Source organism: Balaenoptera physalus (genome assembly GCF_965194825.1).
Source record: "Balaenoptera physalus genome assembly, chromosome: 20".
Taxonomy (NCBI): domain Eukaryota; kingdom Metazoa; phylum Chordata; class Mammalia; order Artiodactyla; family Balaenopteridae; genus Balaenoptera; species Balaenoptera physalus.
The window spans coordinates 17508436-17533502 of record NC_138901.1 but is presented as its reverse complement, the minus strand read 5'-3'; the positions used below and the strand labels follow the sequence as shown (position 1 = coordinate 17533502).

General features: G+C 38.1%; 1 protein-coding gene and 1 long non-coding RNA gene across 13 annotated transcripts in view; one reads left to right on the top strand and one right to left on the bottom strand.

Moving 5' to 3' along the window:
- Nucleotides 1-25067, bottom strand: part of LOC309651045 (leucine-rich repeat-containing protein 37A3-like) — a 44374-nt gene that overhangs the window by 5413 nt on the left and 13894 nt on the right. For 7 of the 12 annotated variants that reach the window (XM_082443333.1, XM_082443322.1, XM_082443330.1 and 4 more), the window contains 7 exons: nt 21879-21950; nt 21167-21247; nt 15102-15173; nt 14481-14555; nt 5764-5882; nt 1920-3730; nt 1390-1494 (listed from right to left, as the gene is read on the bottom strand). In XM_082443333.1, the coding sequence (XP_082299459.1) occupies nt 1390-1494; nt 1920-3730; nt 5764-5882; nt 14481-14555; nt 15102-15173; nt 21167-21247; nt 21879-21950 (2335 nt within the window). The remainder of the gene's footprint in view (nt 1-1389; nt 1495-1919; nt 3731-5763; nt 5883-14480; nt 14556-15101; nt 15174-21166; nt 21248-21878; nt 21951-25067) is intronic. The other 5 variants (XM_082443329.1, XM_082443328.1, XM_082443331.1 and 2 more) reach the window with 5 other exon arrangements.
- On the top strand, nt 15181-24898 carry LOC309651068. Its single transcript, XR_014257906.1, has 2 exons — nt 15181-20305; nt 22614-24898. It is a non-coding gene; the product is annotated as an uncharacterized lncRNA (long non-coding RNA).

Below are 25067 nucleotides of genomic sequence, written 5' to 3'. Positions count from 1 at the left end.
CACAGACAAAAGCAGGCATGGATGTGGTGTAACTAGCGTATACTGAGGAGCTGCTTTGGCTGCAATGGAGGGCTGCCATTACAAGAGAAAAGGTAAATAAAGTAGGTTGGACTGGTAGGGTAGAATCAAGATTGCCAGCTTATTAAAATCACTCTTTTAATGTTAGCCACTGCCTGTTGGGAAAAGTAATAAACCATTATGTAACTGAACAGAAGATAAACAGGCTAGCTCCAGGAATAGGCTACTATAAATATGACATGCTTTAGGGTAGCCTGCTGCAGGATTTTACTTGCAGTGTTTTAATGGAACCTATCTACACAATTCCTAATACACTGGAGAAGCAAGCTGCTAAGTAAGCCTAAGGAATTGACGAGATCACACTTTGATCTTTTAGGCATGTCCTTTTAGCCCTCCCAGGGTGACTGATAGCTCCATGAGTATGGAGATCGTATGTCTCTCATCACTTCAGCCAACAAGGAAAGAAATAAACAGTAGAATGAGAGTGACTGGTGAGTACATCAAATCAGCATAGTTTTCTGTGTTGTTTTGTTTTTGTTTTTAAACTATTTATTTATTTATTTATTTTTGTCTGTGTTGGGTCTTTGTTTCTGTGCGAGGGCTTTTCTCTAGTTGCGGCAAGTGGGGGCCACTCTTCATCGCAGTGCGCGGGCCTCTCACTATCGCGGCCTCTCTTGTTGCGGAGCACAGGCTCCAGACGCGCAGGCTCAGTAGTTGTGGCTCACGGACCCAGTTGCTCCGCGGCATGTGGGATCTTCCCAGACCAGGGCTCGAACCCGTGTCCTCTGCATTGGCAGGCGGATTCTCAAATGCTGCGCCACCAGGGAAGCCGCAGCATAGTTTTTGAGTAGAAGAAATTTTACTATCATGTCAACTCTGGCCTTCTTATAAACTGAACTTGTCAAAACAGTCCAATGGCTTGTTATCATGGATCCAATTCCAAAGAGATCTCCTGGGAGTGGAGTTCCTTTCAAAACCCTGTGGGGACTTCCCTGGTGGCGCAGTGGTGAAGAATCCGCCTGCCAGTGCAGGGGACACGGGTTCGATCCCTGGTCTGGGAAGGTCCCACATGCTGCGGAGCAACTAAGTCCGTGCGCCACAACTCCTGAGCCCGCGTGCCTAGAGCCCGTACTCCACAACAAGAGAAGCCACCGCAATGAGAAGCCCGCGCACCGCAATGAAGACATAATGTAGCCAAAAGAAAAAAAAAAAAAAAAAGAAAAAAAACTCCTGGGAATATACTTTTCAGTAAAAGAACAAAGTGTACCTCAGTCCTCATGACTAAAGAGAAGAATCAAGTAGTAGTAGGTGGAAAGGTGGCTTTGAGTCTCAGTTTGTGGGTTCTGAATCTGAATGAATTATTGTCCTTACCTCAATGAGACAGAGAAGTGTAACCAAAATCGTCACTACTGCAGTTACAGATATTGCCAAGATGAGTTTGTTGTTATAGCCATATCCTGGAACTTCTTTTGTGAGCTAAAAAAATAAATAACAATTTTTTTACAAACAAGGAGATAGAAGGCATGAAAGCTAACTATTCTTAAACCTATTCTAAACAATAGCTAACTATTCTTAAACTACTGTAAAACCCAATCCTTTCAGGCGAGTAGCTTCTATAAGAACAAGCCAAATTTAATGTTATTAATCTTATCATTAGCATTTTCTTCTACAATTTATTTATCTACAATTTATTTATCTTGTGTTATGTCCTTTTCTCGTCTACGCTAGGAATACTGACACACTCTCTCAATGAGCAAAGTGGGAGATCACTGTCTTAGCCAGTGTCATGGCTGAAGATAAGATACAGACTAGGAGCCCGTGGTATTCCTGCTTGGGTACGTCCATGGCATGTCCTAAACTGAGTAAAAGTCCAGGTCCCATGTTTCAGGGGTTCTCCTCACCTCACTTGACTCCTGCTCTTTCTGCTCACTCTGGGCTTCCGTGCTCTCACTGATATAGTTGTCACTTTTCCACTGGCCCGTATCCCATTCCGCTTTGGACACCTTTACTTCCTGCTGCTTGCTGAGAAGCTTCATCAGGAGGCCTGTTCTAGAGATGAGGTTGGCACAGGCCAGCTGCACGTGGGTGTCCGAGCAGTCTATTATCAAAGTCTGGATAACATGAGAAACGAGCCTTCGCACGTCACTGTTGGGGATGAGGGACCGTAGCTGCTGGTTTAGCTGAGTTTCAACTTGATCACCCGGGGATGTGAGCCCTGGGAAAGTGAAGCCTGTGAGCTTAGAGGATAATTCAGTGCCCGTGTTGTGGTGCTCCCACTGTGTTTCGTTGGTGTGTTGAACAGGTGGCATACTGTTGTCTGCAGCAACAGCAGAATGTGCAGTGGAGACATCCTTATGGGTAGTGTTTCCAGGGCCGGTTCCTCCGGGCAGAGTAGAGTTTCCTGAAGAAATAACTTCTTCAGAAACATTTTGTGCAGTATTGTTTTCTGAAGTAGTGTTTTCTGTAGAAGGGTCTGAAAGAGAAAATAATTCTGGAGAAGGATTTTCTTGAGAAGTCACCTCTCTTGAAGGTGAAACAGCTTCTTGAGGAGGGGAATTTATGAGACTCCTCACTACAGAGAACGGAGGGCTTGCAAGCATCATTCTATTGAGTGAACTTTTCATTCTGAACTTTCGACTCCTTTTGCCTTTGGGTTTTCTCTGGACCCGATGAGTCCTAATTTTATGGAAGATGTATTTTTTCCCAGAATGTGAGATTAGTTCAAAATCCTTAATATTTCTAACTCTAGCCTTTGCATCCTCTAAAACAACTATAGTGTTGGATAAGTCTTTTGATTTGCTTTTAACCTCAGATGGGGATTTTGGAGGGATGGAGGCAGAAGGCCTGACCTTGAAGTACTGTTTCAGGGTAGAGGAGCCTGCTGCCTTGTGTTCTTTTATGAATGAAGACTCCGCATTGGAGGACTTTCCCACCAGCTTCCTGGGCCTCTGCACCATGAGAAGCTGTTTCAGCTTTCCTGGGGATGGCCTCCTGAGCCTTCTTTCTTCGGCAGTGCTCGCCACAGATGGCTGGGCATTCTGTTTCCTCCTGACGCTCTCATCTCCCACTGCTTGGAGGTGCATTTTCTGTAGGCCCCTTGGGCCCTTGAGGACCCTGTTCACTCTCAGCAGCTTTTCCTCGGTACTCTCAGTCTTTGCTGGGCTGTCTTTCTGTGGTTGGGCAGTTTCCAATTTCTTTAGAAAGAGGTAGTGTTTAAACATGGCACTTAAAAGGTTGGAACGCGTACGCGTTGCAGGTTTTTCTTCCTTTTTAACCTCATCAAATTTTTCTTGAGTTTCTGCATCTAACACATTTTCCAGAAAATGGAGTTTCCTCAATTTATTTTTATTAGTTGAATTCTTGCGTACAGGTTTAACAGACGGGCTCCTTGTATTGTTTTTCAAAAGGCCCAGGAGCATATCTCCATCTTGTGTATTTGAAAAAAGAAGTTGAAGGAATGGTAATAATGTTGATTCCACATCTCCTAGATTTCCCTCTGAGATGTAAGGCAGTATGTAATTTCGTGCACTGATAATATCACTTTTATTATTAAAGTCCAGCTGCTCATTCATGAAGCCTGACAAGCTGACAGCACTTTTATCTGAGGATGCCCTCTCTGGCTCAATAATCAGCTCGGTGCTGTTGTTCTTCTTCCGGGCTTGTAACACCTTCATCAACGATCCTTCTGCATTCCCAAGAGATGTTTCTTCGTCTGTCAAAAAAGAAGAGACTGTTTTTGATCATTGAAGACTGATGGGACAGATTTTTGTCAGTCCACAGCCAAATGAATTAGGAATCAGTCAACGTTTGAGTGCCACTTAGGAGAAAAAGAAACCCACACTTAAGCCTATGACTGGCAACAACAAAATGTGAAAAAGATATCTCTTGAAAAAGCGGCTGTCTACTCAGAAAATTCTGTAGCGTGAAATATAGTAACTATATTCAGGATTACTCCACTGGTTCCCAGGGGCCAGTACTCAAGAAGAGCCAAGGCTGGAAGACAAATACTCCCCTACTCAGCTGGGCTCTCCGCAGATCTACTGTGACTCCTCACATTCACATACCCCATCCTGTCCTGCCTCAGAGGCAGAGGAGTGTGAGGCTTCCTCTCTCCACCTCTTCAGTGTGCTTGCGTTCTTGCTACTGTCACAGATGACCACGACAACAACCGCCGCTAACAGGTCGTCATCTGGACATGTCCTTCTCCACCCACCCACCGAATCCTTTGCTCAGTCCCTGCTGCCATATATCCCAGCCCCCGTAGCAGAAGGCTCTATACAGAAAAAAACACTATATCCGCCCTGGCTCTTTGCTAAAATTTGGGCAGGGATCTGGGCTATCAGTTAAGAGATTTGCCAGACTGTATGCCAATGTGGAACGTTCAACAAATCAGTGGAATAATACTTGAGGTCGTAAAATGCAGAAGGGAAAAAGCAACTTCTGTCAGATGGCTACTTTGCTTTCATTTCATTTTCCTTCTAATATTTCCAGCTTTACTTGGGGAACCATCCAAAGCTTCTGACTGTGTGAAGGTAATGTGTACCATTGTGTAGCTGGGCTTCTCTTCCAAAAGGATTAAAAGTATTTTTGGTGAGGGTCAAGGAGGAGGGAAGGGTCATGAGAAAGGAGGAGCATGGGCTTGCAGAGAGCCCCAAACTGGGGACAGGAGATCGGGGCACTAGGGTCATAGCACTTACACCTCTGATCTTGTTTTTCCTCACCTGTAAAAGGAGATTAAAAATGCCTTTACTGCCCACTTCTGGGGGAGAAGGGAGTAATATAATTAGTAAAAAAAATTGTTTGGGGAAGTTCCCTGGTGGTCTAGTGGTTAGGACCCGGCACTTTCCCTGCTGTGGCCCGGCTTCAATCCCTGCTTGGGGAACTAAGATCCCACAAGCTGTGTGGCACGGGCAAAAAAAAATAAAATTGTGTTGAAAAATCAGCAATATTGTCTTTATACAAGTAGCAAAGTGTTATTATTTATGAGGTGCTCTCGATCACTGAAAGAGACCTGTATTCAAGCTACCTGGGCATGATAGCACATTTTGGAAGTCATCAAGTTAGTGCCAATAAATCTAATATATAGAAAAATGGTTGAAAGCCCCTGAGTGTTTTGTGGATAGAAAAGCTTGAGATTCAGAGCAAGTTCAGAGCTGGACAGTCTAAGAATAAACTAGCTCTCCCAGCCATTAGAAGGGCTAGGTAGCAGCTTCTGGTTATGGAACCAGAAACTCTCAGGCTCCAAATAGGACATAAAACAGCATCTCTTGTACTCTTTATAAAATTGCAGAAACAAACAAAATAAACAAAAATATATTTATATCTGTCCTATAAGACAAAGGGTACTTGAGACCTAATGTATATAAAATCAGTTTACAAACTGTGATGCACTATATGAATAAGTTCTCGTTTGCAGAGAGCACAGCATAGGATATGTGGCCATTAATGTTAATTCCCTTCCCCCTTCCATTCCTTTCTCTTGTTCCTTTATGTATGCGGATCATTTACATTATTAAGCTAACAATGTAACGGAGCCATTATTAGCTTAATAATGTAATCAAGAATCTGATTTTTAGCAAGGGGTAGTTCTGAGAAACTTAGGAAGTTGGAACACTGAATGAATGAATTAAAATAATGCAATTACATCATTAATTTTAAAATTTATCATTGATTAAAAATAAAAATTAAAAACTTAAAAAATTAAATTAAAAATTAAAAATTTATTATCCCGCAATTGAGACTCACCACAACGTGTGACGTCTGTCAGGCATTCACTGTCACAACGCAGCTTGACTGTCTGACAGACAACCTCAATAGTAGCTTTAAATTGGCAGAGGCAGCAGGCCATACGGCTAGGTAAGATCCTATAAATGGAAACACAGGTAATTAAATTCGTGGTAAAAGAGTTACTTGAGTAGGTAGAAGAGGTAGGCCAAGGCCACCACAGACCAGTGCAAAAAGGAGTTCTTGGGGCATATGAACTGGAGAACTGGATAAGGGCTGGTTGGCCAATTGCTGCTCTTGACTGTTGTAAATAAATATAGAGGAGGAGAGAGGTGCCCAACAGAAGGATTAGGATGGCAGTAGGTATGGTATGTCTAGCAAAAAGGGAATAGGGATTAGAATTGGGTGACACTGATCTGTAGTTTAATTCAGAAGTATCTCCTTCCCACCCGAAAGCCTCACTTTGGGTTGAGGGTACACAGGAAGAAGGCAGACTTCTAAGAAGAGTCTGAATAAGACCGCACCTTCTGGAGTCCCTTTCTCAGTTCCTATTTGTGAGTAGTAATATATTACAAATTATTCTAGTAATAAAAAAGCATCATGTGGTTAAACAATAACAGAGATTGCATTGGCCAAATCTGGACAAAAGGAACATTCCAAAGAATAACATTATCATTATAATAAGGTATAACATAGTTAATTTTAAAAAAAGCACATGAGTTCATAATGATACTCAAAATGAAAAGTGGGGGAGCTCTTCTTTATAGAATAATGTCAGCTAATAAATGCAAAAGGAATGACAGAATTAGGAAAGTGTCATTTTGCAACTATCAATGTAATAATCGATTCAGACAAGGATTATCACTGATGCACAGTTGGGTGAAGAGTTGTTTGAAAGTAGGATCTTCACTGATCCCAAACTATCACCCCACATATTATTTATCAATTACCAAGGGGAAAAATAACTTTACAATGGAGAGATATGGAAGATACCACCTTAGTCAAGTGATCAAACTTAGCACTGGGCCACCTGAAGTGCTGAAGTATGAAGAATACATCACCTATATAGTATTCTTTCCCAAAATGTTTACTTTGAATCTAATGAGGAAACAGACAAATCCAGATTGTGGGGCAACTTACAAGACAACTGGCTCAGACTCTTCAAAAATGCCAATGTCATAAAAGACCAAAAAAAAAAAAAAAAAAGGAGGGAAATATTCTAGATTAAAGGAAACAAAGACACGACATGCAATGCCTAATCTTTAATTGGACCCTGTATCAAAACAAAACAGACTTAAAGAATGTTATTGGCTTCTGGCCAAGATGAAGTAACAAGGTCCAATTTAACCTCCCACCTGAAACAATGAAAATATCAGACAGAACATAGGAAACAACAGTTTTCAAGAAACTGGACCTCACACAATAAAGTTCATTGATCCCCAGGAGATGGGAAATAAATGAAGTGATCCCTATAATTGCCCTAACTTACTTCTCTGAGAGAGTTTCCAGGTCATGGTACAGGGAAGAGAAGTCCAGGCAGAGACTGGTGGACTCCCTGACTGAGGAAATGGAGCTGAGAGTCTGGGAAAACCAAGGTAACTAGAGTTCACAAAGCAGAGTATCAGAGAGAAAAGAAGTGCACAGACAAAGAACTCTGGAGATATGCAGAGGGATCTCTTGAGAATTCAACAAAGTATTGGTCAGTACATTTGTGTGAGGAATTCCTTGATGCCAGGAAAAGAACCACATGAAAGGATTAATAATAAGAATAACTGGATATCACACAGGGTTGTAGGAATAGTACCTGTTCCTACAAGTCAGACTGGAAAACCTCATGATACTCAGAAAGGACTTGTCTCAGTAGTTGCAAATAACGAGCTCCAGACTAAAGGCTACTTGGACTCCTACCCAACGAATCTTAAAAGCTAGACCTAAAAGAATAAAATTGTTCTGAGTAACTTAATTTCACCCAAAACAAAGCCCAAGCATTTTACAGGAATATAAATATATATAGCACACAATAAACTAAAACTCACAATATCTGGGATCATATGAAAAATTGCCAAGCATGCAAAGAAGCAGGAAAATGTGACCCATACTGAGGAGAAAAGGCAATCAATCAAAACTAACCCATCATCTATACAGATGTTAGAATTGGCAGAAAAGAACATTTAAAAAGTTATTATACATGAAGAAAAGTTATTATAACTGTATTTCATATGTTAAAAAACCCAGACTAAACACTGAAAATGTTAAGTACAGGCATGGAAAATGTAAAACAGACCCAAATTGAGCTTCTAGAGATTAAAAACAATGTCTAAATGAAAAAGACATTGAACGAGGTTAATGGCAGATTAGACACTGCAGAAGAAAGGGTCAGTGAACATTAAGGCATAGTAATAGAAACGATCCAAAATGAAACAAAAAGAGTAACAAAACAAAACAACAACGAAAATGAATAGAGCATCAGTGAGTCGTGCAACAACTTCAAGTGGCCTAATACATGTGTACCTAGAGTCCATGAAGGAGAGGAGAAAAATAAAAATTTGAAGAAATAATAGCCAAAATTTTCCCAAAATGGTAAACACTATAAACTCACAAAGTCAAGAAGATCAATGAACTTTAAGCATAAGAAACATGGACAAAACTACACCAAGGCACAAAAAATAGTCAAATTGCTCAAAACCAGCAACAAAGAGAAAAATTTAAAAGCAGCCAGAGGAAAAAACTATACACTACATACAGAGGAACAAAGATAACAATGAGAGCAGAATTCTTGTTGGAAACAATGTAAACGAGAACTCAGTGGAATAACACCTTTAAAGTAGTGAATTGAATTCTATCAAGCTAGAATTCTATACCCAGATCTGTCAAAACAAAAGCAAAATAAAGACTATCTCAGACATACAAAAGCTGAAAGAATTCATTACTAGCAGACTTTCACTATAAGAAATGTTAAAAGAAGTATTTTTAAGCAGAAGCAAAATGACACCAGATTGGAATATGGATCTACACAAAAGATTAAGAATACTGGAATTGGGACTTCCCTGGTGGTTCAGTGGTTAAGAATCTGCCTGCCAATGCAGGGGACACAGGTTCGACCCCTGGTCCGGGAAGATCCCACATGCCGCGGAGCAACTAAGCCCGTACGCCACAGCTACTGAGCCTGCACTCTAGAGCCTGTGTGCCACAACTACTGAAGCCCACGCACCTAGCGCCTGTGCTCTGCAACGAGAGAAGCCATCCAATGAGAAGCCGGTGCAGCGCTACAAAGAGTAGCACCTGCTCGCCACAACTAGAGAAAGCCCACGCGAAGCAACAAAGACCCAACGCAGCAAAAAAATAAATTGAAAAAAGAAAACTTAAAAAAATTTTTTAAAGGATTTTAGTCATTCGATATATGTCTCTGACCACAATGGAATTAAATTAGAAATTAACAAATCCGAAAAATCTCCAGATATTTGGAAACTAAACAACACACTTCTGAGTAACTGTGGTCAAAGAAGAAATCAAAAGGGAAATCAGAAACTATTTTGAACTCACTGAAACTGAAAACATAATATGTCAACATATGGGATATTGCTAACGCTGTACTCAGCTTCCTCAACTTCCACCTTAAACTGGAAAAACGAGAGCAAATTAATCACAGAGTAAGAGAAGAAAGAACACAATAAAGATCAAAGTAGAAATAAATAAAATGCAAAACAGAAAAATACTATAGATATTAAAAGGATAATAAGAGAATATTATAGAATACTTTATACCAATAAATTCAAGATGAAATGGACAAACTCCTTGAAAGACATGTGCTACTAAAGTTTATTCAAGAATAAAGATATTAAAGAAATTGGATGTGCAGTTTAAAACCTTCCAACAAAGAGAGCTTCAAGTCCAGGTGGCTTAACTGAGAAATTCTACCAAACACTTCAGCAATAAAATAATGCCAATTCTACACAAACTCTACCAGAAAGTTGAAGAGAAGGGAATACCTCCCAACCTATTTATAAGGCCAACTTTCACCGTATCAAGATTACACAATGACATTACGAGAAAACTAGATAGACCAATATCTCTCATGAACACAGAGGCAAAAACTCTTAACAAAATTTTAGCATATCAAATCCACTAATATATAAAAAGATGATACATCATGACCAAGTGGGGTTTATCTCAAGAAGGAAAGGTTGGTTTAATATTTGAAAATCAATTTACCCAACTTAGTACACTAAAAAAGAAAAATCAGGACGTCTCTGGTGGGGCAGGGATTAAGAATCTACCTGCAAGTGCAGGGGACATGGGTTTGAGCCCTGGTCCGGGAAGATCCCACATGCTACGGAGCAACTAAGCCCGTGCACCACAACTACTGAGCCTACGCTCTAGAGCCCGTGAGCCACAACTACTGAGCCCATGTGCCACAATTAGTGAAGCCCGTGCACCTAGAGCCCGTGCTCTGCAACAAGAGAAGCCACCACAAGGAGAAGCCTGCATACTGCAATGAAGAGTAGTCCCTGCTCGCCACAGCTAGAGAAAGCCTGCGTGCAGCAATGAATACCCAATGCAGCCAAAAATAAATAAACAAATTAAGAAAAGAAAAGAAGAGAAAAATCGCATAATCATTGCAATAGATGCAGGAAAAGAATGAAAAAGTCTAACATCCATTCCTGATTAAAGAAAAAAACAGCCCTCAGTAGACTAGGAATGGAAGGAGACTTCCTCAACTTGACAAATGACTTCGACAAAAAACCTAACATCATATTTAATGGTGAAGGACAAAGTACTTTCTCTCCAGGATCAGGACAAAGGCAAGGATGTCTGCTCTCATTACTTCTGTTTGACACTGCACTGAAGGTTCTAGCCAGTGCAATAGGGCAACAAAAAGAAAAGAGATATTCAGAATGGAAAGGAAGAAGTAAAACTATCTTTATTTGCAGATAACATGATTATGTAGAAAACCTGAAAGAATCTACAAAAATGCTACTGGAACTAATGAGTTTGTCAAGTTTGCAGGGTACAAGATCAACATACAAAAAGATTAATTTATCTCAACAAACAAGCAGAGATCAAAGTTTTAAAATACTACTTATAACAGAATCAAACATATAAAATACTTAGAATAAATCTGACAAAAGATGTAAAAGACTTGCACACGGAAAACTGTAAAATATTGCTGGGGGGAAATTAAGGAAGACCTAAATAACTGGAGAGATATAATGTATTCATGGATCAGAAGATTCAATATTGTTAAGACATCAATTCTCCCCAAATTGATTTATAGATCAAAATCCCAGTAGGCTTTTCTATAGAAATTGACAAGCAAATTCTAAAATTCATAGGGAAATAAAATTTAGAATAACTAAAACAACTTTGAAAAAGAACAAAGTTGAAGAACTAACAGTAACTGATTTCAAGGCTTATGAAGCTACACTTTCAAGACATTGTGATAGTAGAGTAAAGATAGACAGAAAGATCAAAGGAACAGAATAGAAAGTTCAGAAGTAGAGAGATGTGGATAACTGACTTTCAGGTTCAAAGGCATTTAAGTGGAGAAACGATCGTCTTTTCAACAAATGATGCTGGAACAATTGAATATCCAGGTGCAAAAAAAAAAAAAAAAAAAAATGAACTTCCATCCAAACCATGTACAGAAATGAACTCAAATTGGTTTAAAGATCTAAATGTAAAACATAAAACTAAAAAACATAAAACTATAAAACTTCTAGAACAAAACAGGTGAAAAACTTTATGACCTTGAGTTAGGCAAGATTTCTTAGATACAACACCAAAAGCATAATCCATAAAAGAAAAAAGTAGATAAATTAGACACCATCAAAATTAAGAATTTCTGCCCTGCAAAAGACACCCCTGAGAGAATGAAAAGATGAGTCATAGAATGGGAGAAAATACTTAGCAATTTACATATTGGATAAAGGACTAATTTCCAGAATATATAAAGAACTCTCAAAATTCCAGAAAAATATAGATAAAAGATTCAAAGAGATACAAATGCAAAATAAGCATATGAAAAGATGTTTGACATGATTAATCATTAGGGATGCTACAGTGAGATACAACTACACACCTATTAAACTATCTAAAATTAAAAATACTGAGCATAGCAAGTGTTGGCCGCAACGTGAAGAACATGCAACTCTCAAACACTGCTGGTAGAGATGTAAAACGATCAAACCACTATGAAAAATAGGTATTTTTTGAAAACTTAAACATACACTTACCAATGATCCAGCCATTCTACTTGCAGGTATTTACCCAAGAGAAATGGAAGCATACATCCATACAAAGACTTGTACACAAATATTCATAGCAACTTTATCTGTAGTAGACAAAGACTGAAACAACTCAAATGCCCATCAATGGTGAATAGATCAATTGTGGTACATCCATATAATGGAATACTATTCAGCAATAAAGAGAAATGAATTACTGATATATACAACAATATGGATGAAGATTAAAATAATTATGCTGAGTTAGAGGCCAGTTAGAAAAAAGTATACCCTGTATGATTCCATTTACATAAAATTCTAGAAAATGCAAACAGAAAGCAGATCAATGGTTGCTTGGCGATTGGGAAGGGCAAAGAACGATGGGAAGGAAGAATTACAAAGAGACATTAAGAAACTTTCTGAGGTGATGGACATTTTGATTTTGATGATGTCTTCATGGTGTGTATGTATGTGTGTGTGTGTGAACACAGATTATTGTATGTCAATTATACCACAAAAAGCTGTTAAAAGAAATGATATTATATGAGAGAGACAACTGGGGAAATTTGAATAGCAACTCTTTATTAGGTAATATTATTGTGTAGGAATTTAATTTCTTCAATACTGTGTGTTAACAGTATTGTAGTTACATAGGGAAATAATTTTTAATATCCAGAGAGGAGGGCATCTAGCTGACAAGAGAGGGATCGCAATTGCGGCAGATGCTGTGGAAGGCTGAGGAAGATGAGGCTAGAGCAGTGACCAACAGATGTGACGGCGTGGTGAAGACAGTCATTTGTCAGCTGACCTGACAAAGACGGTTGGAACAGACTGCTAAACGCAGGGCCCTTTCCGCCTACTAATCTCATGTAATCCCCTCAGCTAGCCTTGGCATAACAGAAAGTTTCTATTAGCTTGCCATATTGGAGGGGGGATGGCACAATTTAAGGTGCAGTTAGTTGTGTAATAAACTGTCACAATACGGTCCTACAGAAATAGTTTTTTAAACTGCAAGAAAATGAAACTTGACCCTTCCCTCACAACATATATGAAAGTCAACTCAAAATGGATCATAGACCTAAATGTAAGTATACAACTTCTGGAAGAAAACATAGGAGAAAACCTTTGTGATTTTGGGTCAGACAATGGGGTCTCACACAAAGATTTCTTAGATAAGACACAAAAAAGCACAAGCCATCTAAGAAAAACTGCTAAGGGACTTCCCTGGTGGGTAAGACTCCGAGTTCCCAATGCAGGGGGCCTGGGTTCGATCCCTGGTCAGGGAACTAGATCCCGCATGCATGCCGCAACTAAGAGTTCGTATGCCACAACTAAGAAGCCCATGAGCCGCAACTAAGGAGCCCATCTGCCGCAACTAAGACCCAGCACAACGAAATAAATTAAAGAAATATGAAAAAAAATTGCTAAATTAGACTTCATCAAAAATTTAAAACATCTAGTCTTCAGAGACACTTTAATACAATGAAGATAAGTCACAATCTGGGAGAAGATATTTACTAAACACATATCTAGGAGAAAGGACTTTTTCCATTGCTTTTTATATAAGCACTCTTAAAACTCAATATAAATATCCAATTAAAAAACGGATTTGAACAGACACTTCATTTAAAAAGATGTTTGCACATGAATAGACACTCAACATCATCAGCTATTACAGAAATGCAAAATGTGGCAAAAACCACGAGATGCAACTACACACCTACTAGAAAGGTTAAACGTTTTTAGAAAACAAATATAAGGATCAGTTGAAGATGTGGAGCAACTGCAACTCTCATAGACTGCTAGTGGGAAAGCAAAATGACACAGGCACTTTAGAAAACAGTTTAGCAGTTTCTTAAAAAGTTAAATAGGCACTTAGCATATGATGAAGCAATCCCACCCTTAGGTATTTCACCCCAAAGAAATGAAAACATATGCTCGCACAAAACATATGTTCACATACACATGTGCGTGTTTTCAGAGGCTTTGTTCATAATAGCCAAAAAACTAGGAACAACTCAAATGTTCATCAAATGATGAATGCGTAAACAAACTGTGTATCCACACAACTAGAATACTACTCAGCAATAAAAAGGAATGAACTACTGACAGGTACAACAAAACAGATGAATCTCCGAAGAGACTGGCTAAGTGAAAGAAGCCAAAAACAAAAGGCTACATACCACATGATTTCATTTATAAGATATTCTGGAAAAGGCAACATTATACGGACAAAAATCAGATTGGTGGCTGCCAGGGGCTGGTAGCGGGAGGAGGATGGATTGACTACAAAGGGACATGAGGAGTCTTTTGGGAGTGCAGAAGTTTTCTTTACCTCAAATGTGGTGGTGGCTACAGAACTATACGTTTGTCAAAACACATCACACTGTATATTTAAAAATAGTGAATTTTGTTAAGTGAAAATTATACATAAATAAACCTGACTTAAGAAAATAATACAACAAACCTAAAAAAACAATTGAGTGAAAACAAATGTAAGAAAAATCAACTTACAGTTTTTCCAATTCAAGGGTCATCATGAGGATGCTTTCAATTGTTGTAAGTGCCACTTGTGTTGTTCCCATGTCTCTGAAGGAGAAGCCCAAACATGCATGATATAAAACCCAAAGACAAAAATTCTAAACTTAAAAAGATACTTAACATGTGATTACTTCAATTCTGGCTTCTTACTTGCCATACATGATAATTCCAAAGAGCTCTTATTGAAGAAATTTAAATTTGCATCATCAAATTAATGGCCTTGGTGCTGAACGGTACAATCATTTTTTATTATTCTAACTTCTCATTTTCAATTGCATCTACCTCTTTTGATCACTCTCTTTAAAAAAAAATAATGTACCCCTTATTCCTTTTTGCTTTCTGGGATAAATAATATTCCTACATGCATCTACATGTTCCATATCTATATGTGTTCTTCAACACTGTTCTCATTCTCTGCTGGCTGTCTTACCCGTGTATATTCTTTCTTAATCGTTTTCTTTGCCAATAACTTTTATTTTCAATAACCCAGTTAAAATCTAAATTATGACTTTTTAGCCAAAGTACTCAATCTTTGACGAAAGTAAAAAAGAGCAGAAATCATCTCATGAGCCATGAAACAGTTGCAATACTTACAAATATTTTAATGCTGGCAATTTAAAAAGATAAGAATCTTCAACTGTTGTCAAAGGATTATGATTGAGAATTCTGAAAAATGGAATGGAATTTAAATTATCTGCATTTTCGATTACTTCCATGAAAGCTTATATTCATTTTTTTTGGTACGGAACGTGAAGGTTTAAAACAAAAATCATTTTCTGTCTTTACCCATAAATCACCCTTAGCATCTGTAAAACACTCTTTCATTGGGAACTACCCAGGTCTCTAGATGATAAAGTGGAGAAGAGAAACAAACAAACAAACAAACAAATAGAAAAAAAAGTGGCTAGTAAAGACAAAATATGCCAAAGAACTTTTCAGGTTAAAAACCCTAGAAGTGACTATGCTGGTAGGAAGCCCTTGCTCTGTAAAAAAGTACTATTTCTAGTATCCTCCATAATTCAAGGTGTTTTTCTTTCATCTCTACAAATTTTTTAACATTTCATGGTTTAAACTACCCAGTGAAAGACAAAAATAGGGCTAATTCCTTGGTTCTGGAGCCAAAGAAGAAGAGATAAATCCAAGAGGAACTGGTGAAAGCCATACTCCCATCACATAGTCCCATGCGTATTCCTGTATCATAGCCTTTGTTACTGTGTATGTAATCACCTGTTTACTTGTCAGTCTCCTAGATTGCCAGCAACTTGAGAGCAGGGACCACACTTTATTGTCATTATTATTCCTGTGCCTGACATAGTGCCTAATATTTACTAGGTAGTTAATAAATGTTTGCTGAATAAATAAATAACATTTTGTTTATATATCAATAAAATAAACAAATTAATTGTGGGGAACAAAATTTTATTCCAAAATGCTGGAATAGATTTTCTTCTTAGTTCTTTCTTTCTTTTTCCTTAGTTCCTTAAAACAAATAAGGGGGGAAAAAAAAACCCAAAAGAAACAGGAAGAAAGAAAAGAATATCTGACTTCAGGTTAACTCTACTCAAGAATTATTAACGTATTTTTGCGAATATTGTAAAATAATTATCAAAACTAATATCTTTTGGGTTGCCACGCATCTGTGATCAGCATTTAACATTTAATCCTCACAGTAACCTTATGTGATAGATATATTACCCCATTGTACAAATGAGGAAACTGAGGCACAGAGAAGTTATATAACTTGTCCTAAGTCATCAAGCTAGTAAGAAGCAGAGCTGGAATTTGAACTCAGTCCTGACTCTAAAGCCTGTGTTTAACCTGAATGAAAAAAAAAGTGGGGGGCGGGGGCGGGTTTAAAACATCTGTTACTTTAACCTTAATTTTGAGAGCACTAAATATAGAAATACCTTTTCAAACTTCATCTACACATCTGGGAAAGCCTCTATGAGAATTATATTTTCTCTTTTTATTTATTTATTTATTTATTTCTCTTTTTATTTATTTTTTCCTTAATCATCTCCCATGATAAATATTTAATTAGCCTATGGTCATTGAGACTTTAGAGATTTTAAAAGATATTGCAGGAAAATCAGTAAAAATGATGGAGGAAGGACATCTGACAATTCATCCCTCCACAGAAGCAACAATAACAAGAACAAGAACAACAACAACAACAAAACTGGCAAAAATGGTCAGAATCAACTTTTTCGGAACTCTGGACATTTAACCAACAGGCTTGCAGCAAATTGGGGAGCAATTTATTCAAGGAAAACAAATTAATTTCTGTAAGAACAATGAGATCTGTGTTGCTTGAACTTGTCCTTGACCTTTGCTCTCCATGCCAGTGGTAGCCTTGAAAAACAGCCCACATCCCTGGTACCAGGAGGAGCAGCATGGACTGGGAGGTCCTTCAAAGCCTCATTCCCAAAGAACTGTCATTGTTTTACATGTCTGGTGGTCCCCTGGAAGACCTCACTTGAAAGGCTTGCCTTTGACCTGACTGAGAGCTGTCTAGTGAGAAAAGCCTCTCCTCAGGTGGCATTTTTGGAAAACATTTTCGAGCAAATATTTTAACATGGCGGTTGCATGAGGCAATGGATAACAGTTCGGGGCAAAAAACAGCCCAACCGAAAAGCTTAAAAAGAAAAGCTGAGGAATGAGATGTCCACAGAGACTTTGAAATGTTCCAATGTATTCCTGGGAAACTGGAAGACCACAAGACATATTCCTGGGAATCTAGGAAAATAACTGTTAGCATTAATAAATGAGTTCAGCAAGGTTGTAGGATACAAGATCAATATTATTTCTACACACCAGCAATGAGTAATCCAAAAATGAAATCACGAAAACAATTCCATGTGTAACAGCATCAAAACAAATAAAATACTTAGGGAAAAATTTAACCAAGTAAGTGCAAGATTCACACTGAAAAGTACAAAACTGTGGAAAGAAATTGAAGAAGATCTAAATAAATAGAAAGACATGCTGGATTCATGGACTGGAAGATGATCTTATTAAAATTTCACTACTTCCCAAATCGACCTATGGTTCCATTGCAATTCCTATCAAAATCCCAGCTGACTTCTTTCCAGAAATTGCCAAGCTAATTCTAAAATTCATATGGCAATTCAAGGAAACAGAATAACCAAAACAATGTTGGTAAAGAACAAAGTGGGAGGACTCACACATCCTGGTTTCAAAACTCAGTTCAAAGCGACTGCAATCACAGTGTGCTACTGGAATAAGAACAGACATGTAAATCAATGGAACAGAATTGATAGTATAGAAATAAACCCTCATATTTATGGTCTATTGATTTTCAATAAGGGTGCCAAAACAATTCAATGTGGAAAGAACAGTCTTTCCAAATGATACTGGGACAACTGTACATCCACACACAAAATAATGAAGCTGGACTCCTACACTTCATACCATGTATGAAAATTAACTCCAAATGGATCAAATATCCAAATGTAAGAGCTAAGGCTGTAAAACTCTTAGAAGAAAACACAGGAGTAAATCTTTATGACCTTGCATTAGACAACAGTTTCTTAGATATGATACCAGAAGCACAAACAACCAAAGGAAAAACAGATGAATTGGATTTTATAAAAATGAAAAAGTTTGTGCTTCAAAGGACACTATCAAGAAAGTGAAAAAACATATAGAATGGGAGAAAATACTACAGGTGGGAAGAATAAGATGCAGTTGGGAGAAGAAAAGTATAGTAGTTGCTAGGTGTGACAATCTCAAAATTTTGAACTCTTACAAATAAAACAGCCACCCTAAATCACCCCAAAGGACAGACCCAAGTTAGTTTTGTTTTTAGCGTTTGTGCCTTTCTAAATCTGAGAAGCTGCCAGGATTCTAGTACACAGCAAAAAGTGACGACAACACCCTGAAGTGTGTAAGCTTTTGTGTGTACATAGCTATCGAAAGGAGACCAATGCTAGTTGACTGGGGGAGCATTAGAGCGGCTCTGTGACCGCAGCTCAATTTGCCTTCATAGTGTGGCCACACCTACCTCATTGATATTCTCAACAACGGGGTAAATAATTCAATAGGGATAAGGCTTTGATTTTCCTCTTATTCTCTCTTAGTGCTTATGTTCTTGGTACAATATTGATGTACCACAGACAAGCCAGCATGTGAATGTCCTCTGTCTGGTTAAGTTATATAGCCTTTCTACACTGTAGAGTCCTTCAGTTTCTAAAATCATGGAGCTTGTATTGTTAGGACCAGTGAAGTGACTAAAAGAATTTTTAAAAATAAGCCATCAGTCTGGACCTGCATAGGTGAATGAAGGAGAAACACTTTAAAGTCAGAAAAAAAAGTAGACTTAACATTTAGGATTATCAACCACTGCTGGTTTTCCATAATATATTTCATTCCTGATTTTATCTGAAAGAGATACGATTACTACCACCATTCAAAAAGTGGTACTTTATTAATTAATAAGCTCTTAGCTCATCTTTGAGGTCGATTTCGGATTTCAAATAGACTACCACACTGCTAACTACTTCACCTGATGTTTGTCAATAACATAGAGGCTTCATTCAAGAAACCTACTGACTTATAATTACCTGAAACCCGGTGATGAATCAAGGTTTTGTGGGGCCTGAACCTCATCTACTTTGGGAAATCCTGTCTAATAAAAACATGCACAGTTATGAATACAAAAATCGCTAGGACCCCTCTCAAGACCTTGGAAGGGACCTATGCAAGTGAGGAGCCCTGAAGCCTAAGCTTCATTGAATTCATGATAAATCCACCTCAGCTGGGGCCCTTTGCCAAACTTATTTAATGCAGGCAACTTATAAACACCCCAGTAATATGTCATCATAGGTAGTAAAATGACTTAACTCGAGGGCGGCATCTTCCCTTGGTGGCTTGCCTTTGGAAAGAGATGCAATAAAGTCTGTATCTCACCATGGCAAATGTTTCCTGAAGCAAATTAGCTTTGTCTATTAGAAAGACTTAGCCCAAAACAAAGACTTAGTATACTGTGACAATCTTTTGAAAGTAACTGTGAATGAGTTTTAGGAGTACAGTACTAATTTATTTCCAACACCAGATAGTTTTGATTCTTTCACTACCTTTTTCTGTCATTTAAGAGGAACACAAATTCAAAAGGAACAAGTTGATGCCTCTTCCATTACAAATCTTTTCTAACCGACCACCCATTGTCTACTTCATCACCCCCCTCCTCACCTTGTTACCCTGCTGCACAGATGCTAGAATGGCTCTCATATATGTTTTCCCATCAACATCCATCTTTCTCCTTCCAGGATGAAAGCTTCTTGGGGACAAAGTCCCTGCCCTATGAGTCTTTGTATCCCCAGCACTTAGTACAGTGCTGACACACAGTGGGCATGGCACTCAGTGAATGTTTTTGAATGAGTTCATTAATTTTTAAACTGTGATTTATTTATTTATTTCCGCAAGGTATTTTCCTGTGTTGCCTACATAACTATAGTGAAACTCTGATTCTTATAAGGAACTCTTGGTGTTATAGGATGTTTAGGAAACGAGGTGAGTTTAAGACGTTGTATTGACGCTACTAAAACCTCCTGGTGAAGGGACCTCATGAGCCTGCTCTCCGGTGTGCTGGCAAAAGAAAAACTGACCCTCGGTGCTCTCTCCCCAAGGTAGGCATCAGCACACTAACAAGGAAAAGGAAGGAGGCCGCTAAAGATAGGCATCTGCAGGAATTGCTAATCCAGCTCCAGACACAGCCTCAGCACCTTCATTAACCCAAAATGAACTGTGTGAAACTGGATTTCTGAACCACAAGACAGGTAAGAGAGTCTTTTCCAAAGCCAGGTGTAGAAGAGCTCTTTACCTTGAGTCTAAAATCGCCTTCGGGCCACTGAACGTACCCACTCTCATTTCCTTGTGCCACGAGAAATCACAGAATTTTTGAGCTGAAAGGGTGTAAAACCCACACTCCTTACTGAAGAGTAGTCAGCAAAGAAAGTATATTGAATTAGGCTACAGCAATGTATTTTCTTTGTATTTCTCACACTACAGCTGAACACAAACAACGTCTTTTTCCACACCTCAAAGCTTCCTATTGGCCACAGATAATTCACTTCAGAGATATATGCTGTTTGAAAAATAATGTTCTGGGTGGCTGGGGAGAGCCCTGTGGTGGGCGTTCAGGAATTCTTTCTGCTTTACCATTTAAAAGAGCTAATAATGGTTGGGGAAGCACCCACACCTTTTGCTCGCTGACGAATTCGGTGCTAAACTTAGCTCTTTGCAGCTCTGTGTTGCATACATTTTAAGCAGTTAGGAACTTTGCACATGAGCAGGAATCAAAGTGAAATTCAAAAGTGGAACTTCATGGACCATTCGCATATCGGAGAGACATCAGTGGGATTCCATGACAATGCTAATTTGAGTGTTTTTGCTTGGTGCCTTTTATCGCCCGTGCCGAAGATCAGTACTATGGAAAGCAGAGCGTTTCATATATATGAGTTAAACAAGTCTCTTGGCCTCTTTGTGCCTTAGTTTCCTCATTTGAAAAAAAAAAAAAAAAAATGGCTCTCAAGACATACTTTCCAGAATTCATACTGGGCTTACACCCAGCTAACCAATAACTGCATGATGCTTTTACACACAGTTTTTTACACGTATTCATCTTCGATTTCACTTACAACTTGTGTAAAAACTGCATTCCATGCCAGGCCTGAAACGTTCCAAAGCTCAGTTCTGTGAGTAAATTGCAACTAAGATTTCTACAAAAAAAGACACAAGCAAAAGAAGAAGAAAAATATATATTCTTTCAGAACATTTATCCTTTGGCAATAATTCTAATTTATATATGATGAAACATAACAACACTACTCCCTCCATACACTAAAGAAATCTCACTGTGGAAGACATTATGATTTATACTTTCATGATTATATATGTGGTGCATTAGATACAAAATAGTAAATGCTCATTAAATACTTGTGTTGAGTGATCTTTATTTCTCTAGAAAGGCAGCACTATTGACATTTTGGGCTGGATAATTCTTTGCTGTGGGAGGCTCTCCTGTACACTGTTGGATGTTTAGTAGCATCTCTGGCCTCTGTCCACTAGATGCCAGTAGCATATACAGTTCTGACGAGCAAAAATGTCTCCAGACACTACCAAATGTCACCTGTGTGCAAAATCACCCTGGTTGAGAACCACTGCTCTATAATGATTCACTCTGATCTGTGTAATAATTCTCACACTAATCTTTGCTAGAGACAAAAAGGATTTGCTACAAAATTTTAGTAGTAATTTTAATCATATTTCAAAATGAGTAACAAATTAATTTTATAAAAAATTAAGCTTTACAAAAATTCCAAATATAATGAAGTTATACTTGTAACTTACATAAACTGCACAAAAGGTAGTGGTTCAAATGTACGTCTTTCGATAGACTGTATTTTATTGCAGGATAAATCTCTAGGAAAAGTAAAAGGAAAATATTGCCTCAATTAGCTATTAGATATCTAATTAGTAGGAATAACTAGTAGACTTTAGAATGATAATAATAAATAAGAAGCTTTGGTCTAAACTCCAAACCTTAGGAATTATTACTTGAACCTTCCAGAGCCCCTAACCCTGCCTTCACCTCTCTTAAGAGTCTCACCTTCAGGATCTTCATAAATTAAATATACAACTATGGATCTTGATAGATTTTGGAGGTAATCTTTCCCAAGAGCAGAAGCATTGATTAGATTCCACCTTTCGTGGTCTCACCAAATTCTGGATTATGAGCTCAAAGTTTTTATCTCTATATATCATTATAATTTCCAATATTAAAAGGAATATTCTTATATTTACACACCTCCCAGTATAGTTCTGTTTTTCTAGGTCAATTCATTACCAGAAGAAATAAAAGATACCCTTTCACACAACTTGAAAGGAAGTTACTTCTCTCATTAATATGTAACTTTAATTCAGTATTACACTTTCTATCATATTGACTTTTATTCGAAAATACCTACTCTTGACTATAGCTGACTATCTTATTTCCATTGATTCCAGCTTAGTCTCTCATTTCACCTGGATGGGTATAACTGTCTTCTGACTGGTGTTTCCATCTCTACCCTCTCCCTTTCTAAGCCATCCTCCACGCGATCACCAGATTAACTCTCCGGAAGTGGTTCTCAAATACCAGCATCACTTGTGAACTTATTGAAGATACAAATACTCAGCCCTACTCTGGACCTCTTGAATCAGTAACTATGGGGGTGGAGCCTGTGTTTTCACAAGCCCTCCAAGTGGTTGGTTCTGTTGCAGGCTAAAGCTTGTCCTAAAGCACTGCTGTGGTAACATGGTAGCTTGACATGTTATCCTTGGCTTGGCCTCCAAAGCCCTAGATGATCTGGCTCTAATCTCCTGCTCTTCCCACTTGTACTCTACAGGTACTCAGAGTATTTTTCCTGTGTTTTGCCTTTCTCCCACTTTCCTTTTGCAAGCTTATTCTTCCCAAGTTGTCTGTCATTGATACCCAATGGCCCTTCGAGGTCCCGTTTAAACAGCATTGCTCTAGTAACATCTTCCCGGATCCAATTTGAAGTCTTTTTTCCCTCTTTTGTGCTCCAATACCAACTTATAGCTCTCATTGCCCATATTCATTTCTTTCTTTAAATATAGCTATTTTTGCAACCCATGTCCTCTGAGCATAAACTCCTTCAAAGTATGGACTAGATCCTGCTTATGTGCATCGTCTATCATGTTTAAAGCCTACGTGCGGACATAAAGCAAACTCAAATATTTATAAAATCAACAAATAGCTGGGGAGTGGATAGAAGGAGGAAATGACTGTTTTAAAAGAAATGTAGTTTTATTACTTCATGGTGCCTCCACAACCATGTCATTATGGTTTGAGCTTATATGTTTATTTTCCCTGTGAGATCATGAGTTGCTAAAAGGAGTCCTGTCTTACCCATCTTCGTGTTTACAACACTAGGCATAGTGCTGATTAGCATATTCTTTTTTCGCTTTTTTATTGATTGGCTTTTTTTTTTTTTTTTAAGAATGAGAGTACTTACGCTAACCTGAAATAATCAGATTATAAAGTATTACATAGTAGAAGTAATGAAGGGCCTATTCCACTGTGCAGTTATCTTATTTGTTTTTCTCCAAACTGTGTAAGGTTTGGAGCCCAGATGGCAGAGAAGAGACTAATATAAAGGTGATTGCCCCTTAAGGCTTGGAAGGTTTGATAATTAAAAGAACTATTTTTAGGGTCATGTGAGGCTCTTTATACCCACTTCCCTTAAGCCTTTTATATTTGCAAGAAGAATCTATTTGCTAAAGAGGATCATTAATTGGCTTAATAAGGATTAATGACATACACAGCTTTGGATGCCATGGACAAAGGACAAAAACTGAGCTTTTATAGCAAAAAACACAGTTATCTCCTTATCCCTAAATAAAGGAAATACGAGGCAAGCATTTCCTCTTTGATAAAGAAGCTGGAGAGGGAATTCCCTGGCGGTCCAGGGGTTAGGACTCGGCGCTTCCACTGCTGGGGACCTGGGTTCAATCCCTGGTCAGGGAACTAAGATCCCGCAAGTCGTGTGGCGTGGCCCAAAAAACAAAACAAACAAGCAAACAAAAAACAGAAAAAAAAAGGCTGGAGAGATTTTTGTTAGGGGCATTTCTGATATGCTTATTTAGTGTAAACATTTCTAAATATACCACTTAACCATCATCTTAAACATTCTTAATATTGGTATCACAATTCCTGCATCGAAATCCTTAACAACAGTTTGTTCTTTTGGTAACTTAATGTGTTCTTGACAATACTGATTTTTTTTTTCAGATTTTTTTTTTGTGTGATGTGGACCATTTTTAAAGTCTTTATTGAATTTGTTACAATATTGCTTCTTTTTTTTTATGTTTTGGTTTTTTGGCCATGAGGCATGTGGGATCTTAGCTCCCTGACCAGGGATCGAACCCGCACCCCCTGCACTGGAAGGCAAAGTCTTAACCACTAGACCACCAGGGAAGTCCCTTGACAATACTGTTTACATACTTCATCTACTTAAATAGTTAATATTTAAATGTTAATTTAATTTAGATTAAATTATCAAAGTTATGAGTTAATGGCATTCATATTAATGTAAGTGTTCTATATTTTCTTGTCCTGTAGGGGACAATTTGAGGTTAACTTTAATTCCTCTCATTTCACTAAGCCAACTTTTTCAAACCTTTTCTGTAAAGACCAGATAAGTAAATATTTTAGGCTTTGCAGGCCACATACAGTCTCTGTCACATATTTTTCTTCGTGTCTTTTTTTTCTCGTTTACAGCCCTTTAAAAAATCACTTTTAACTTATGGACTGTATAAAAACGGACTGTGGGCCAGATTTGATCCATAGGTCATAAACAAAATATAAATACAGATGGAGAGTATATGAACACTTACATAACAAGGTTCATATGGGAGTCTATAATTGCTCAGACCTCATTACCACTTTTCCTCTACAACTAAAGTGTATTTTTCTATCTATACCTTGTCTATATAATGAAAAAATTAAAAATGAATAGGAGATATATAGTGCTAGTG